The sequence below is a fragment of the Pygocentrus nattereri genome, chromosome 27 (genome assembly GCF_015220715.1).
Source record: "Pygocentrus nattereri isolate fPygNat1 chromosome 27, fPygNat1.pri, whole genome shotgun sequence".
Taxonomy (NCBI): domain Eukaryota; kingdom Metazoa; phylum Chordata; class Actinopteri; order Characiformes; family Serrasalmidae; genus Pygocentrus; species Pygocentrus nattereri.
This window is the reverse complement of record NC_051237.1, coordinates 19,886,311-19,905,857: the sequence shown is the minus strand read 5'-3', so window position 1 is coordinate 19,905,857 and position 19,547 is coordinate 19,886,311. Positions and strand designations below refer to the sequence as shown.

Here is a 19,547-nt window from a genome sequence, read left to right as displayed (position 1 = left end):
CAACAAATTTGTTCTATTATGCTTAGCAAATTAAATTAAGTTCGAATGGAGCTTTTGTGAAAAATTGTTGTTTGTAAATGGTTCATTGTTTTTATACAGAAAGCTGCACTCATTTTGTCATAACATCATAAAAAGTACTTGTAAACACAGTTATGGGTTTCTAACAGTGTGTTACGTACATTTGTGATACCAGTGAGCAAGAACCCCTTCTGTGAGTGAATGAGATTGGACAAGCTTTAAAGAACAATGGTAAAAATCTCATTCAACCTAACAAGTAATTATTGCACACAACTGACGTTTTTGTCTAAATCCATACATTAACAAAAATTACAATTATTATTTTAAGCAGCTACTTACAGTGACTTGGCTGAAGTCACTCTACAAATGAGATGTGCCAACATTTTCCGTGTCATAATTGATATCTATACCAACATTATGACAAGTGGGACAAAATGTTATCTTTAGCTTTGTCAGTCCTCTATGTGTCCCACAAAATAAATAGAGATTTTGGATGACAGATTTTTCTATCATCACTGGTATTCACTCTGTATGATCCCAGTGCCTTTAACTCAATTATATCTTACCTGAAGGGTGGGCTTTTGACTCCCTTTTGGTACCATCCAATCCTCATGCATGTTTCATATTTCGAGTCATGGTTCCTTTCAGTGTTTTTTCCTGATGCTCTTAGGGAGTATAACCTTTTGAGTTCTAAGGTTCATTAGACCCCCCACCCCCCACCCCCTTTTCAGCTGCTCTGTGACTCATTCAATCATTGTTCCTGAAGCTTTTAATACTCTTATTTACCTCAGAAACAACAGAGAAATCCACTCTAAAAAGAATTATAGTGTTTCAGACATTTCTTGGCAATATAGGCATGTTTCAATCACTGTCCCATTCAGATAGCAGCATAAGGCATGAGGCATCTAAAAAACAGTTAATATGTGGCTTAAACAGATGTCTTATCCCTCTTTTATTTAACAACACTTTTTTTCAAAAGTTAGAACAGTTAGCAGATAAACCTGCTGCACTGGCAGGACAGAACACCTGTAAATCTGTTAAAAACTTTCAAAGCAAATGTGAATGACAGTAATGTTTGTGGTCTGACATGATGATGTAAATTATGGGAAAAATAATAATTTTATGTATAAAACAGCCTGAACAGAAATGACACCTGGTTAATCTGACATTATCAGAAGAGTGGTTTCTCTGCTTCATCACCTGTGGGGAACTCTGGAGGAATGTGGTCAGCATCCCCCGCCACCAGAGAAGGTACAATCCAGGTGTATCCATAACCTGTGAGGCCCACAGAGTGTGCCACTTCAAAGATAATGTTGGCCTCCTCTTTGGTGGAGTAGAGCAGGATGACTGGACTTTGCAACTTCTTCAGCTGGTTTTGGATCTTCGAGTCCCCATCATCCACTGACATGTCAAGTAGCAGCACCTCCTCCAGCTCCCAGCCTACAAAACTGTTTTCTATAGTGCTGCGGATCTGCAGAAAGAACAGGAAAGAATATGAGGAAAAACTGCATAAACCAAGCAAAATAAACTGTGATACTGCAGCTAAGCTGCTGCAGAATATGAGTGCAATCTGAGATAAACTTTATCTCTCTGTAAAACACTGGCCAGCAGCAGTGTTCAGCAGCATATTAATGAAACTCATATTAAGAATACTGTTTGTGACAAGGACGGAGGGGAAAAATGTATGAGAATCCTGTTGGATATAAAATACTATGCAAACTCCACCACCCTTCCTCCTCCTTTTTTATTTCCAGTGAAAACTGCCTTTGCATACAAGTAATTAATTTTTCAGTATCAGGAAAAAAGGAAAACATATTTAATAGAAAATTACACAGAATCCTCAACATCTATATAAAGCATTTTCAGTATTTAGTGTGTTCAGCCTTTACTTCCATTCTTTTCAGAAGACTTGCTTTTTCTGCTTCTCACAATCCAATTAATCTAAAACACACTGAGTTTCACACCCAAAATGTTGAGTCGTCTTCTCATAGTGGAAGGATAGACACAAACACCTGTGGATTTATTCAGATACGAAGCAAGAGTGGAACTTAATATTCTTCTCTCTCTGAAAGATGAAAGCTTTAAGACCTGCTTTATTGATGGTGACAGTTTTGATCTACCAGATCTTGCACAGTTAGGAGTCTCATTTTCTCCATACTTTTTAATAATTCTTTTAATAAGTCTTGTCTAATGTCTGAAATGTCTCTTGAGAAAAATGAATAACTTGTGCTTAATGGTCATTTTGACTGGAAATGAAAAAATTTTGCACAGTATTGTACACCACACCATACAATCACTGTTTGTTAGTGTCATGTAAGTAAGAAGCTAAGCTGACCCCCACATCAAAGAGGCTCTATCCGCTGCTGCAGTGTCACTATTGTTTTTTCATTACTGGTGAGTGTTAGATATGGATACTTGTGATGGAGAGGATGAACAGCATGAAGTAAATATTATAAGCAATTATTTTTGTTGCATTATTGTTGAATTTCAATTTACTGGATGGTATAGGAATTCAGTATTGTGTTATGTTTTCATTAGTTGCATGTAGGACTGAATTTGTTTAATTCAAAACAGTACAGGATGAAACAGCACAGAAGCAACATAAATGCTTTTACATCACAACAAATTTGTTCTATTATGCTTAGCAAATTAAATTAAGTTCGTATGGAGCTTTTGTGAAAAATTGTTGTTTGTAAATGGTTCATTGTTTTTATACAGAAAGCTGCACTCATTTTGTCATAACATCATAAAAAGTACTTGTAAACACAGTTATGGGTTTCTAACAGTGTGTTACGTACATTTGTGATACCAGTGAGCAAGAACCCCTTCTGTGAGTGAATGAGATTGGACAAGCTTTAAAGAACAATGGTAAAAATCTCATTCAACCTAACAAGTAATTATTGCACACAACTGACGTTTTTGTCTAAATCCATACATTAACAAAAATTACAATTATTATTTTAAGCAGCTACTTACAGTGACTTGGCTGAAGTCACTCTACAAATGAGATGTGCCAACATTTTCCGTGTCATAATTGATATCTATACCAACATTATGACAAGTGGGACAAAATGTTATCTTTAGCTTTGTCAGTCCTCTATGTGTCCCACAAAATAAATAGAGATTTTGGATGACAGATTTTTCTATCATCACTGGTATTCACTCTGTATGATCCCAGTGCCTTTAACTCAATTATATCTTACCTGAAGGGTGGGCTTTTGACTCCCTTTTGGTACCATCCAATCCTCATGCATGTTTCATATTTCGAGTCTTGGTTCCTTTCAGTGTTTTTTCCTGATGCTCTTAGGGAGTATAACCTTTTGAGTTCTAAGGTTCATTAGACCCCCCACCCCCCACCCCCTTTTCAGCTGCTCTGTGACTCATTCAATCATTGTTCCTGAAGCTTTTAATACTCTTATTTACCTCTGAAATGTCTCTTGAGAAAAATGAATAACTTGTGCTTAATGGTCATTTTGACTGGAAATGAAAAAATTTTGCACAGTATTGTACACCACACCATACAATCACTGTTTGTTAGTGTCATGTAAGTAAGAAGCTAAGCTGACCCCCACATCAAAGAGGCTCTATCCGCTGCTGCAGTGTCACTATTGTTTTTTCATTACTGGTGAGTGTTAGATATGGATGCTTGTGATGGAGAGGATGAACAGCATGAAGTAAATATTATAAGCAATTGTTTTTGTTGCATTATTGTTGTTGAATTTCAATTTACTGGATGGAATAGGAATTCAGTTTTGTGTTATGTTTTCATTAGTTGCATGTAGGACTGAATGGGCCCAAAGTAGATCCTTTGCAGAAATAATATCCAGTTACATGAACTGCTTGCTAAATTTGTCATGTAGTTCCCAAATCCATTGCCCTATATTAAACCCATATGTCTTGCCGCTTTGTGGCATGTGTGTCTTAAATAATTTTACTTTACATAATTGAGTACCCTTATTGAAACATTAACCATGGGTGCAAATAGCAGCAGCAATGACTATATAGTAAAACATTAAAAGCTAGAAGCAGTGGCATGCTTTGATCTGGAATCTTCGTCTATCCTAGCCGGAAGAAAAAGCAGCACACTATATGGAAAAAAAACTGTGGCTTCATCAGGGCTGTCAAACTGGGTTCCTTCCAGTGTAATGAAAATAGCTGATGATGTAAAAAACAACGCATTGCAATTAAATTCCCATGTGGTGAACATACAACTAACCTCACATAAAATATTGAGCCACACCTGTTTTGCATTAAGCTTTACTGTCTAAATAACAGACCATCAGGGAAGATTTTGTAGTAGGCAGTGGAGTCATTTATAAGCATAATTATCATTTTAAAAATGATATCAGTAAAATCAGTAAAAGGGCTATTGCCAGAGCATACTTAATAATAGATGCTGTTGTCTTCTAAACAAGGTCGTTTTTTGCTCAGTGGATGATGTGGAAATGTCTTGTCGAGGTGACATTTACAACGAACTTCTTGTCTTTGATTGATAGTTGAATCTTGTCTTACTTCAGCTCACATTTAGTCTAACCACGTACTCTTCTCAGTGTTGTCTGTGGTATGTTAAGGCACAAGTTTTGTAGTTATCAAGTAAAAAGATATGCAATAACAAAAAGGTATGCTAAAAGTTATGTCTGCAGTCTGTAGACAGACTTTACTGTTGCACTGACGTGCCAGTTTACAGGATACACCTATCTTGGTACCTATGCTCATTGGTCATTTAATTGGGTACACCAGTAGTTCTACTTATATTCCACTGGCCCACAACATTCCAGAGATTAGCATTTTCTCTTCTGAAACACTCAGAGAACACATATGTGAGAATGTTGTCTGTGGACTACAGCTCAGCATTCAACAGCATTGTGCCTCGACATTAAGCTTTGGGATCTGGATATGAACAGTTCTCTGTGCAGCTGGATCCTGAATGTCCTGACGGGCCGACTCCAGTTGGTAAAGATGGGCAACATCACCTCCTCCTCACTGACCCTTAACACCGGAGCTCCGCAGGGTTGTGTACTCAGCCCTCTCTTGTACTCCCTGTACACCCACAACTGCTCAGCCAGACACTCCAACGTCATCATCAAATTTGCAGACGACACCCCAGTTGTTGGCCTGATCTCCAATCACAATGAGGAGGCCTAGATAGAAGAGGTTAGAGAAGACCAAGGAGCTCATAGTGGACTTCAGGAAGCAAGAGAGAGTGCATACCCCCATCACCATCAACAGAGACACAGTAGAGAGGGTCAGCAGCTTCAAGTTCCTCTGTGTTCACATCTCAGAGGAACTGACATGGAGCAAACACACCACATGGGTGGTAAAGAAGGCACAGCAGTGCCTCTTCCAGCTCAGGCGGCTGAAGGAGTTTGGCATGAACTCCTGCATCCTCAGAACATTCTACACATGTACTGCGGAGAGCGTTCTAACAGGCTCCATCACCACCTGGTAAGCTCTGCAGAGGGTGGTGTGGGCAGCCCAGCACATCACCAGGGGCCAGCTCCCAAACCTTTTGGATTTCTACACCAGCCACTGCCTGAGGAAGACCAGGAGTATTCCAAAGGACACCCTCCCAAGCCACTGTCTGTCTCACAGCTGCCGAGCGGGAGGAGGAGCAGAAGCATAAAGTCCTGGTTCTGAGACAATTTCTTCCCCTGGGCCATCAGGCTGCTGAACAGACAGTAGTGCTGGTGTATGTGTCTATAGGCCTGTCACTGCACCTCTGATTCATCATCTCCATGGACAATCACCACCTCATCCACATCTCATCAGACTCACTCTGATGCTTTGCACCTGCAATCTAGCAAATCTGTACTTGCACATATAGACTGACATCTTGTACATCTTCTATCCACATTTTGCATAAACTGGAAGATTTCAGATCAGTATTCTATCCCTGAGTACCTGCATCTCATTTATTATCTACCTCAAATTAACTGCACATACGGAATGTGTGCAACAGCACATTTCATAGTTTTATTCCATAACTTGTTACTGTACAACTGTACATTGGAATAGTGCAATGCTAGTGTATATTCCATATGTTTATATGTGTATATTCAGAGTCTGTGTATATATATTTCTTTTTCTTCTTAGATATTTATATATTTTTTTGTATTTAAATTCTATAAGGGGGCTATGCACCTAAGACTTTCACTTACTTTCCACCTGTGTAAATGTGATGTGACAATAAACGTGATTTCATTTGATTAAAGACCTTGCTGATTAGCTGATGAGTTTAATCAACCATGTTTAATGGGAAGGAATACTAAACTCTACAGAACTATGGCCTGGAATGAATCCGGTTTGACACTCTTGAGATACATGCTGCCTTATTTACTGTTGCAGCACTGGACACAAGTAAATGGTAATGCTAGCATGCTAATGAAGCGCTGGTTATTTAAATGTACTATTACTAAGCAAAGATAGACCAACTAATGTCCTACTTATTATCTGAGATTTGCTAGCTATCATATTTCTCTGCCTAAAACACAAAAACAGCTATTACTGTCAATGTCAACTTGTCTCAGTGTGTAACAGTGCAAGTACAGCTAGCTAGTGTTAGCTATCCTGAAAAAATAACAGTAATATTATTAAATTAAATTATAATAGGCCACGATAAATTAACATAATAGATGTTAATTATTAAATTAATTTAATCAAGGTACATTAATAAGTCTGCTATTATAAATAATAATAATAATAATAATAATAATAATATATGTAGGTTCTTATTTCTAAAAATAAAGAGCTAAACTATTTTCCTAGCCAATTGAATATTTAGTGGCCAGTGGATCTGCTTCATGCTGATTCTTTGAGTTTTTGTTCAATATTAAATTGAGAGTGATTGTATGCACAGGCTACAGCACTAAAGGGCATTGATCGCTGACTCAACCAAGTGTCCAAGTGTCATTTTACACAATCAACAATTCGAAGGGACAAAAGGGAACACAAAGTGGTGACAACAAAATGGGCTATTTAAAAAAGCTGAGAACATGTTCCCAGAATCCCCACTGAGTATTGAGAGAATTAATAGCAGCTAATAATAATGCACTGTTCTGGTTTAGGATTAAGGAACTAAACAGAAACAAGCATTATATGGTGTCTTCTTCTTCTTTCGGCTGCTCCCTTTAGGGGTCGCCACAGCGGATCATCTGCCTCCATCTTGCCCTATCCACTGCCTCCTCTACTTTTACACCAACCATCTCCATGTCCACCTTCACTACATACATAAACCTTCTCTGAGGTCTACCTCTTCTCCTTCTACCCGGCAGCTCCATCTCTAAAATTATTTAACCAATATATCCACTATTTCTCCTCAACACATGTCCAAACCATGTCAACCTGGCCTCTTTGGCTTTATCTCCAAAGTGCTCCACCTTCACTGTCCCTCTGATCTGCTCATTTCTAATCTTGTCCATCCTTGTCACTCCCAACGAAAATCTCAGCATCTTCATCTCCGCCACCTCCAGCTCAGCCTCCTGTCTTTTAGACAGAGCCACAGTCTCCAAACCATACATCATAGCAGGACGCACTGCTGTCTTATAAACCTTCCCTTTCACTCTTGCTGCTATCCTTCTGTCACACATCAGCCCTGACACCCGTCTCCACCCAATCCATCCTGCCTGCACCTTCTTCCTCACCTCTTTTCTACACTGTCCATTGCTCTGGATGGTTGACCCAAGATATTTGAATAATATGATATTTGGATAAGTCATCCACCTTTACGACTCCTTGCATCTTCACCTTTTCCGTCTTGTCTCTACTGACCTTCATTCCTCTCCTCTCCCATGCAAACCTTCACCTCTCCAGATTCTCTTCCACCTGATCTTTACTCTCACCACAGATTACAATGTCATCTGCAAACATCATGGTCCATGGAGCCTCCTGCCTGACCTCATCTGTCAACCTTTCCATTACCATTGCAAACAAGAAGGGGCTCAAAGCTGATCCCTGATGTAACCCTACCTTCACCTTGAAACCATTTGTCACTCCAACTGCACACCTCACCACTGTCTCACTATCCTCATACATGTCCTGCACCACCCTAACATACTTTTCAGCTACACCTGACTTCCTCATACAGTACCACAGTTCCTCTCTTGGCACCCTATCATATGCCTTCTCTAGATCCACAAACACACAATGTAGCTGCTTCTGACCTTCTCTGTACTTCTCTACCAACACTCTCAACGCAAAAATTGCATCTGTGGTACTCTTTCTGGGCATGAAACCAAACTGCTGCTCACTGATCTGAACCTCTCGCCTTAGCCTTGCTTCGACAACTCTTTCCCATACCTTCATAGTGTGGCTCATCAACTTTATACCTCTGTAGTTACTGCAGCTGTGCACATCACCCTTGTTCTTAAAAATGGGGACCAGTACACTGCTTCTCCACTCATCAGGCATCCTCTCACTCTCCAGGATTTTGTTAAACAATCTGGTTAAAAAGTCCACTGCCTCTCTCCTAAACATCCCCATACCTCCCTAGGTATGTCATCTGGACCAACTGCCTATCCATTCTTCATCCTTTTTTTTGAATACTTTATTTTAGCTTATTGTGGTTGTATAATCAGTTCAAACAAACAAACAAAAATGTACACATCAGACAATCTAACTCAACCCCTCCTATCAAGCACATTCAAAAAAATAAAAATAAAAAATAAAAATAATAAAACCGGTAAGGATGTCTTTGTAATTGTTCCGGCCTCATATTTAACCCACAGTGGTGTAGAATCCAAAATGAGTCTCTCACGTGATCCCAGTTGCCGAAAGGAAATTGCTCTGGCGTTTGCAGCCCAGTAATAGTGTTTAAAGTTGGACAGGCCTAGTCCACCATCGACTGAAGCTTTCTGTAAATGAATTTTGGAAATACTGGGGTCTGCTGAGCCCAGACAAAGGATGAGACAATTGCATCCGGTTGTTGAAAAAAAGAGTTTGGGACAAAAATAGGAAGATTTTGAAAAATATATAAAATTCTTGGGAGTGTAATCATTTTAACTGCATTTATTCTACCAATCAAAGACAAGGGGAGCAATTTCCACCTTTCAACGTCTGTTCTTAACTTTTACATTTACATTTTACATTTACAGCATTTAGCAGACGCTCTTATCCAGAGCGACTTACAAGAAGTGCTTTGTCAATCTAGAGAAAGTATCTTTGCTAGTTACCAATAGCTTAGAGAAAAAGACCCTGAGCTCAGATACTGCTAGAAACAAAATGTCACTGCAGACACCAAGAGAAAAAGAAACAGAGTTGAACACAGAACTCTGTGCCATTCAATGCAATACAATAACAATAAGATACAATACAATAAACTACAATACAGTGCAGTACAATAAAATAAATGCAGCTTATAATTCAGTGCTCATTTAAGTGCTGTGTAAAGCGATGAGTCTTCAGTCTACGTTTGAAGACAGCAAGAGACTCTGCTGTTCGGACAGCCAGTGGGAGTTCATTCCAACTTTTCTAACGCAGCTTGAAAGTTTAGCCTAAATATTGTTTTTGGACCCCTGGAAATCTGAAGCCCAAGATAAGTTAAATGTTCCCTGGCCACCTTAAAGGTAAAGGAGGCCAAAAGATTTGGATCAAAATTTTGAGAGAGTGGCATCAATTCGCTTTTATTCCAGTTAATTGTATATCCTTACAGCTGACCAAATAATTTTAGATATTCCAGGAAAGAGGGGATAGAAGATACAGGATCTGAGATCCAACGGAGCAAATCATCTGCATAAAGAATGACTAGAGCCTCCAAATCTCCCATTTTAATACCACAAATATCTGGATGTTTCCGTATTCCCACTGCAAGAGGCTCTAATGCAATATTGAAAAGAAGTGGGGAGAGGGTATCCCCTTGTCGAACACCAAGCTGAAGTGAAAAAGGAGTTGAATGGTCAGCATTGGTTAAAATAGAAGATGATGGATGCAAATATATGGCCTTAACCAAATCAATAAAAAAAGTCCCCAAATCCAAATTGCCTCAATGTATAAAGCATATAGGGCCATTCCACTTGGTCAAAGGCTTTTTCACTTGCATCAAGTGAAACAACAGCCACAGTAGAATTGCTTTTTTGTGCCACATGCATGGCATTAAGAAGCAAACGCACATTACAAAAGGAAAATCTACCAGGAATAAACCCTGTCTGATCAGGGTGAATGATCTCTGATATGTGTTTAGCTAATCGATTGGCCATTATCTTAGGTATTATTTTTTGACCAAAATTAAGCAGGGCAATGGGTCTATATGAGGCGGGGTCTGTATCATCCTTCCCCTTTTTCAGCAAAAGACAAATGTTGACATGATATAAGGAATCAGGGAATTGTTTGTTTACAATAGATTCGTCAAACATTCTCAGTAGAAACGGGCAGAGCTTGGAAGAAAAAAATTTATAAAATTCACAGCCAAAACCTTCTGGCCCAGCTGCTTTACCAGAAGGGAAGCTTTTAATGGCCTCAAGGATCTCAGACTGATTAACAGGGGAATCCAGTGACTCTCTAGCTGAGTCAGATAGCCTCGGCAAGGCAAGATCTTTAAAGAAAGAATCCAAATCAGATTCTGAAGCCGAGAATTTGGCAGAGTACAATTCTATGTAAAAATCTATTATTGATCTCCTTATGATCCGTAATTAAATCCCCTGATCTTGACTGAATCCTATGAGTGACTTGTTTCGCACAAATTCCTTTAAGCTGCCTTGCCAAAAGTCCTTCTGGTTTGTCTCCTAACTCTAATTGTTTCCTTTTAAGTTTAAGTAAAAGGTGTTCAACTCTCTGTCTGAGAATAGTATTCGAATGCCAAGATATAGCCACGGACAACAACTTTGAGCGTTTCCCAGAGAGTGGAGTCTGATACATCTGCTGTTTCATTAAATTCTGCAAATTCTGCAAACTTTACCTTCATGTAATTGACAAAGGCAGGATCTGATAAAAGATTAGGATTAAATTGCCATGCATACGCTGGTTTGGAGACAATGTTCTGAAGCTCACATGTAATTGGGCTGTGATCGGATATTAATATATTATGATATTTAACATTGCAAACTTTGCATACTAACTCAGAAGACACAAGGAAATAATGAATCCTTGTATAAGACTTATGTACATGCGAGTAATATGAAAAGTCCCTGCCAGACATAGCCTCCAGATATCCACCATGTTCCCTGCTTTGAGTAGATTATTAAGAGTTTGTACTGTGGCCAACGTGGTGGAGTCTTAGTAGAGAGTCTATCCAGATATGGATCTAAATAGCAGTTAAAATCGCTCCCCATAATAATGTTCTCACTCAAGGCAAGTGGGATCAGACCAAAAATTTTACGAAAAAAATCAGGACAATCAAAACTAGGGCCATAGATATTAATCAGTGTAAGAGGAAATGAATTAATATGGCCAGATACAATAATGTATCAGCCCTGTGGATCTGCTATCATCTTCTCAAGATGAAATGGGATATTTTTTTAAAAGAATAGCCACACCCCTAGCTTTTGAATAAAATGAGTTCTGGGATATCCAACTTGCTCTGAACATAGATTCCTGGGTGGGGCTAATATGCGTTTCTTGCAAAAAAATTATGTCAGCTTTTAATATCTCCAGATGCGAGAAAACCCGACCCCTTTTGATTGGACGACCCATTCCTCTAACATTCCATGAGGCTAAGGTGATGCCAGAAGTACAAGTATTAATCCTAGATGACATCTGACTCAACACGGCAGTGTTAAAAATAGTAATGAAACAATATGACACAGTTCAGTCCACAGCTAAGCCGAACGATAACAAGTAGTTTTGAACAAATTCTTAGGTAATGTTCAGCTTTTACCTCTTTGTAGGTCAGAAGACTGAATAAGCTCACCCTTCACTCCTTGTTAGTCTTCGAAACAGAACTCACAAATGCCTTCACTTCTGAAAGGCTCCGTGAATGACCATCAACCTCGACGTGAAGCCTCGCAGGATACCGAAGAAAGTGAGTTATTTTCAAGTTCCTGAGCTCTTGCAACACCTCTGTGAATTGCTTCCTTTTCTCCATAATGGAGCTGGTGTAGTCTGGAAAAATGAGTACTTTATGTCCTTGAAATTGAAGAGGACCATAGGATCTCCGGAGCTGCAAGATGACCTTGACTTGAAATAGATGAATCCGTGCGATGAACGGTCGAGGCTTGGCACCCTCAGCCGGTCACGGACAGAGCGATCTATGTGCACGGTCCACCAGTAAGGGCAGTTTGAAATTTTCTTCACCCAAAAGTTCGGGCAGCAAACCAGCCACAAAATGCATGGGACGCGCTCCCTCCACTCCCTCTGGAATTCCAATTATTCGTATGTTATTTCGTCTGGATCAGCCTTCCAGATCGTCTATTTTCAACTGCATGCTGGCGTTGGCTCTCTCTAGCCCCTTCAGAGCTACCTCTAATGCATCAATTCGTGAATCATGAGCCGAGACAGTTTCACCGAGTGAACTCAGGGCTTCTTTAAAATCTTTCAGCTCCGTCCGGACCGCCGCCAGGGTTTGCTCCATGTTGCTTAGCCGAAAGAAGATATTATCAAGCCCACCTTGGACAGACGTTGTCAAATTCTTAGCCCACGTTGGAGGAGAATCGGCGACTGTTTCGCCGGATTCTGGCATGCCACGTGTGGGAGAAGCAGTTGAGGCTTGACGATTCTCCGCGTCCTTCGAGGTTTTGGCCGATTTTTGAGCCATTTCGAACCAAATTGTCACTGTGTCGATGTCAAACCGTGCTAGTAAAGTTTAGAGAACAAGGAACACTCAAATTTCCAAAATAAATGGTAGAAAAACCGAGTTAAATCAGTTTGGCCTGGAGCCCCCAACTAAAACGCATCTACTCCATTACGTGCTCCCTATTCTTCATCCTTTTTAAAGCTGCCCTCACTTCCACCTTACTAATTCTCTGTACTTCCTGATCCACTGTCTCTCCCCCGTTGTCCTCCTCTCTCTCTCGTTTTCCTCATTCATTAGTTCTTCAAAGTACTACATCCATCTACTCAACACTCTCTGTTCACTCACTAGTACATTTCCTTCATTATATGGTGTAATGTTTTTTTAAAAAAAAGCTGAAAGTGATAGTTCATGGAATGCATACAGGAACAAAAGCACATGACAGATATAGAAAGCAGCAGAATTTTCTCCATTCTTTGTCCGACATTACATAACAGTTCCCACATTGTTAACTGGTGAGGTATAAGTTCCATTGCTTATGACATTATATTAGACTCAAAATTAACGAAGCAAATGTCTGATACCAAAAATGTCTTGGCTTGACTTCTTTACTACTAAGAGAAAATCAGATATTTTTACCAAACTGTCCCTTTAAATGGAAAACACTTCATGAATTGTATGTAAATGAATGAAGTTTTAAATTTTGCATGTGAGTTGGAAGAGACATTTTAAAGCAAAGCATCATCTAACCTAAATATTTATTTATGTGTGAGTTTATTACCTTAGTGACAAAGTCCTGGTAGCCAGGGTAGTATGTGGTAACGATGGAGAAGATATACCAGTCATATTCCTCCATAATATTCAGCATTACAGAGGCCTGCTGCTCGATGGATGGCCCAAACTGGAAAAACATGGAATTATCATCCTACAGAGAGGGAAAGAGAAAGAAAGAGAGAAAGAAGATGATTAAAAGCCAAAGTTAACTATCACAATTACACATAGATCAAATTTAACATCCACCACTGATTCAGTGTCCAGAAATTTTACAGGGCAACCCCGGGCCATTACCATCACAGAAACTGCTATTACCACTCAGAGTGTATTTTAAGGGTCAGTGATGTTAATGACCACTCAGAATAGAGTGACAGTAATAACTGGAGGATCATTTTAAATTTGGAGATAATACTGAACACTAATTTCAGATTCAGTGAAAGTAATGACCACTCAGAATATAATATTACATTTTGTAATGGGAATGACCACTCAGAGTATAATTTCATATAAAGTGCTGGTAATGACATGAGGAGAATTTCAAAGGCAGTGTCAGTAATGATAGCTCAGAGTTTAAATTCAGGTTCAGGGACAGAAACGACCAATCAGACTATTATTTAAGATTTAGTAGTAATAATGACCATTCAGAGTATAACTTCAGATTCAGTTACTGTAATAACCACATAGGGCATCAGTTAAAATGCAGTGACAGTAATAAATGGATAATCTCAGATTAGTCTTAGTACTCATCACATTGATTACAATGTCAAACATTCACTGATGGTATTGACCACTGAAAGTAAAATTTCAGATTAAGTGATTGTAATGATGACTGGGAGTAAAATTTCAGATTCAGTGATTGTAACGACCACTGAGAGTATAAATTCAGATTCAGTAATAGTAATGACCACTGAGAGTATAATTTCAGATTCACTGATTGTAATAACAACTGAGAGTACAATTTCAGATTCAGTGATTGTAATAACCACTAAGAGTATAACTTCAGATTCAGTAATGGTAATGACCACTGAGAGTATAATTTCAGGTTCTGTGATTGTAATGACCACTGAGAGTATAACTTCAGATTCAGTAATGGTAATGACCACTGAGAGTACAATTTCAGATTCAGTGATTGTAATGACCAGTGAGAGAACAACTTCAGATTCAGTAATGGTAATGACCACTGTAAGTACAATTTCAGATTCAGTGACTGTAATGACCAGTGAGAGTATAACTTCAGATTCAGTGATTGTATTGACCACTGAGAGTACAATTTCAGATTCAGTGATTGTAATAACAACTGAGAGTACAATTTCAGATTCAATGATTGTAATAACCACTAAGAGTATAACTTCAGATTCAGTAATGGTAATGACCACTGAGAGTATAATTTCAGGTTCTGTGATTGTAATGACCACTGAGAGTATAACTTCAGATTCAGTAATGGTAATGACCACTGAGAGTACAATTTCAGATTCAGTGATTGTAATGACCAGTGAGAGTACAACTTCAGATTCAGTAATGGTAATGACCAGTGAGAGTATAACTTCAGATTCAGTGATTGTAATAACCACTGAGAGTATAACTTCAGATTCAGTAATGGTAATGACCACTGTGAGTATAATTTCAGGTTCTGTGATTGTAATGACCACTGAGAATATAACTTCAGATTCAGTAATGGTAATGACCACTGAAAGTACAATTTCAGATTCAGTAATGGTAATGACCACTGAAAGTACAATTTCAGATTCAGTAAAGGTAATGAACAACTTCAGATTCAGTAATGGTAATGACCAGTGAGAGTATAACTTCTGATTCAGTTATTGTAATGACCAGTGAGAGTATAATTTCAGATTCAGTGATTGCAATGACCACTAGGAGTATAAATTCAGATTCAGTAATGGTAATGACCACTTAGAGTATAACTTCAGATTCAGTGATTCTAATGACCACTGAGAATATAATTTCAGATTCAGTGATTCTAATGACCACTGAGTGTGCAATGTCAGCTTCAGTGATTGTAATGACCACTGGGAGTATAAATTCAGATTCAGTAATGGTAATGACCACTGAGAGTATAATTTCAGATTCAGTGATTGTAATGACTACTGACAGTACAATTTCAGATTCAGTGATTGTAATGACCACTGGGAGTATAAATTCAGATTCAGTAATGGTAATGACCACTGAGAGTATAATTTCAGATTCAGTGATTGTAATCACCACTGAGAGTACAACTTCAGCTTCAGTAATGACCACTGAGAGTATAATTTCAGGTTCTGTGATTGTAATGACCACTGGGAGTGAAATTTCAGATTCAGTGATTGTAATGACCACTGAGAGTATAACTTCAGATTCAGTTAATGGTAATGACCACTGGGAGTATAACTTCAGGCTCTGTGATTGTAATGACCACTGGGAATATAACATCAGATTCAGTAATGGTAATGACCACTGTAAGTACAATTTCAGATTCAATGATTGTAATAACTACTAAGAGTATAACTTCAGATTCAGTAATGGTAATGACCACTGAGAGGATAATTTCAGGTTCTGTGATTGTAATGACCACTGAGAGTATAACTTCAGATTCAGTAATGGTAATGACCACTGAGAGTTCAATTTCAGATTCAGTGATTGTAATGACCAGTGAGAGTATAACTTCAGATTCAGTAATGGTAATGACCAGTGAGAGTATAACTTCAGATTCAGTAATGGTAATGACCACTGTGAGTATAATTTCAGGTTCTGTGATTGTAATTACCACTGAGAGTACAACTTCAGCTTCAGTAATGACCACTGAGAGTATAATTTCAGGTTCTGTGATTGTAATGACCACTGGGAGTGAAATTTCAGATTCAGTGATTGTAATGACCACTGAGAGTATAACTTCAGATTCAGTTAATGGTAATGACCACTGAGAGTATAACTTCAGGCTCTGTGATTGTAATGACCACTGGGAATATAACATCAGATGCAGTAATGGTAATGACCACTGTAAGTACAATTTCAGATTCAGTGACTGTAATGACCAGTGAGAGTATAACTTCAGATTCAGTGATTGTATTGACCACTGAGAGTACAATTTCAGATTCAGTGATTGTAATAACAACTGAGAGTACAATTTCAGATTCAATGATTGTAATAACCACTAAGAGTATAACTTCAGATTCAGTAATGGTAATGACCACTGAGAGTATAATTTCAGGTTCTGTGATTGTAATGACCACTGAGAGTATAACTTCAGATTCAGTAATGGTAATGACCACTGAGAGTACAATTTCAGATTCAGTGATTGTAATGACCAGTGAGAGTACAACTTCAGATTCAGTAATGGTAATGACCAGTGAGAGTATAACTTCAGATTCAGTGATTGTAATAACCACTGAGAGTATAACTTCAGATTCAGTAATGGTAATGACCACTGTGAGTATAATTTCAGGTTCTGTGATTGTAATGACCACTGAGAGTATAACTTCAGATTCAGTAATGGTAATGACCACTGAAAGTACAATTTCAGATTCAGTGATTGTAATGACCAGTGAGAGTACAACTTCAGATTCAGTAAAGGTAATGAACAACTTCAGATTCAGTAATGGTAATGACCAGTGAGAGTATAACTTCTGATTCAGTTATTGTAATGACCAGTGAGAGTATAATTTCAGATTCAGTGATTGCAATGACCACTAGGAGTATAAATTCAGATTCAGTAATGGTAATGACCACTTAGAGTATAACTTCAGATTCAGTGATTCTAATGACCACTGAGAATATAATTTCAGATTCAGTGATTCTAATGACCACTGAGTGTGCAATGTCAGCTTCAGTGATTGTAATGACCACTGGGAGTATAAATTCAGATTCAGTAATGGTAATGACCACTGAGAGTATAATTTCAGATTCAGTGATTGTAATGACTACTGACAGTACAATTTCAGATTCAGTGATTGTAATGACCACTGGGAGTATAAATTCAGATTCAGTAATGGTAATGACCACTGAGAGTATAATTTCAGATTCAGTGATTGTAATCACCACTGAGAGTACAACTTCAGCTTCAGTAATGACCACTGAGAGTATAATTTCAGGTTCTGTGATTGTAATGACCACTGGGAGTGAAATTTCAGATTCAGTGATTGTAATGACCACTGAGAGTATAACTTCAGATTCAGTTAATGGTAATGACCACTGGGAGTATAACTTCAGGCTCTGTGATTGTAATGACCACTGGGAATATAACATCAGATTCAGTAATGGTAATGACCACTGTAAGTACAATTTCAGACTCAATGATTGTAATAACTACTAAGAGTATAACTTCAGATTCAGTAATGGTAATGACCACTGAGAGGATAATTTCAGGTTCTGTGATTGTAATGACCACTGAGAGTATAACTTCAGATTCAGTAATGGTAATGACCACTGAGAGTTCAATTTCAGATTCAGTGATTGTAATGACCAGTGAGAGTATAACTTCAGATTCAGTAATGGTAATGACCAGTGAGAGTATAACTTCAGATTCAGTGATTGTAATCACCACTGAGAGTACAACTTCAGCTTCAGTAATGACCACTGAGAGTATTATTTCAGGTTCTGTGATTGTAATGACCACTGGGAGTGAAATTTCAGATTCAGTGATTGTAATGACCACTGAGAGTATAACGTCAGATTCAGTTAATGGTAATGACCACTGAGAGTATAACTTCAGGTTCTGTGATTGTAATGACCACTGAGAGTATAACTTCAGATTCAGTAATGGTAATGACCACTGTAAGTACAATTTCAGATTCAGTGACTGTAATGACCAGTGAGAGTATAACTTCAGATTCAGTGATTGTATTGACCACTGAGAGCACAATTTCAGATTCAGTGATTGTAATGACCAGTGAGAGTACAACTTCAGATTCAGTAATGGTAATGACCAGTGAGAGTATAACTTCAGATTCAGTAATGCTACTGACCACTGAGAGTATAAATTCAGATTCAGTAATGGTAATGAACACTCAGAGTATAATTTCAGATTCAGTGATTGTAATCACCACTGAGAGTACAACTTCAGCTTCAGTAATGACCACTGAGAATATAATTTCAGGTTCTGTGATTATAATGACCACTGGGAGTGAAATGTCAGATTCAGTGATTGTAATGACCACTGAGAGTATAACTTCAGATTCAGTTAATGGTAATAACCACTGAGAGTATAATTTCAGGCTCTGTGATTGTAATGAAGACTGAGAGTATAACTTCAGTTTCAGTGATTGTAATAAACACTGAGAGCACAATTTCAGATTCAGTGATTGTATTGACCACTGAGAGTACAATTTCAGATTCAGTGATTACAATGACCACTGAGATTATAATTTCAAATTCAGTGATTGTAATGACCACTGAGTATAATTTCAGATTCAGTGACTTTAATGACCACTTAGAGTACACCTTCAGATTCAGTGATTGTAATAAACACTGAGAGTACAATTTCAGATTAAGTGATTGTAATGACCACTGGAAATATAATTTCAGATTCAGTAATGGTAATGACCACTGAGAGTATAACTTCAGATTCAGTGATTGTAATGACTACTGAGAGTATAATTTCAGAGTCGGTGCTTGTAATGACCACTGAAAGTATAACTTCAGATTCAGTGATTATAATGACCACTGAGAGTATAATTTCAGCTTCAGTGATGGTAATGACCACTGAGAGTACAACTTCAGATTCAGTGATTGTGATGACCACTGAGTATAATTTCAGGTTCTGTGATTGTAATGACCAGTGGGAGTATAATTTCAGATTCAGTGACTTTAATGACCACTTAGAGTATAACTTCAGATTCAGTGATTATAATGACTACTGAGTCATTACTAATGGTAATGACCACTATCAGATTCTGTGATTGTAATGACCACTGGGAGTCAAATTTCAGATTCAGTGATTGAAATGACCACTGAGAGTATAACTTCAGATTCAGTGATTGTAATGACCACTGAGAGTATAACTTCAGATTCAGTGATTCTAAAGTCCACTGAGAGTATAATTTCAGCTTCAGTAATGGTAATGACAACTGGGAGTATAACTTCAGATTCAGTAATGGTAATGACC

At 38.2% G+C, this 19,547-nt stretch overlaps 1 protein-coding gene across 12 annotated transcripts in view; it reads right to left on the bottom strand.

Moving 5' to 3' along the window:
* LOC108425688 (glutamate receptor ionotropic, NMDA 2B) overlaps positions 1–19,547 on the bottom strand; it is a 154,119-nt gene that overhangs the window by 46,054 nt on the left and 88,518 nt on the right. For all 12 annotated transcript variants that reach the window (XM_037535394.1, XM_017694562.2, XM_037535391.1 and 9 more), the window contains 2 exons: positions 13,458–13,601; positions 1,219–1,489 (listed from right to left, as the gene is read on the bottom strand). In XM_037535394.1, the coding sequence (XP_037391291.1) occupies positions 1,219–1,489; positions 13,458–13,601 (415 nt within the window). The remainder of the gene's footprint in view (positions 1–1,218; positions 1,490–13,457; positions 13,602–19,547) is intronic.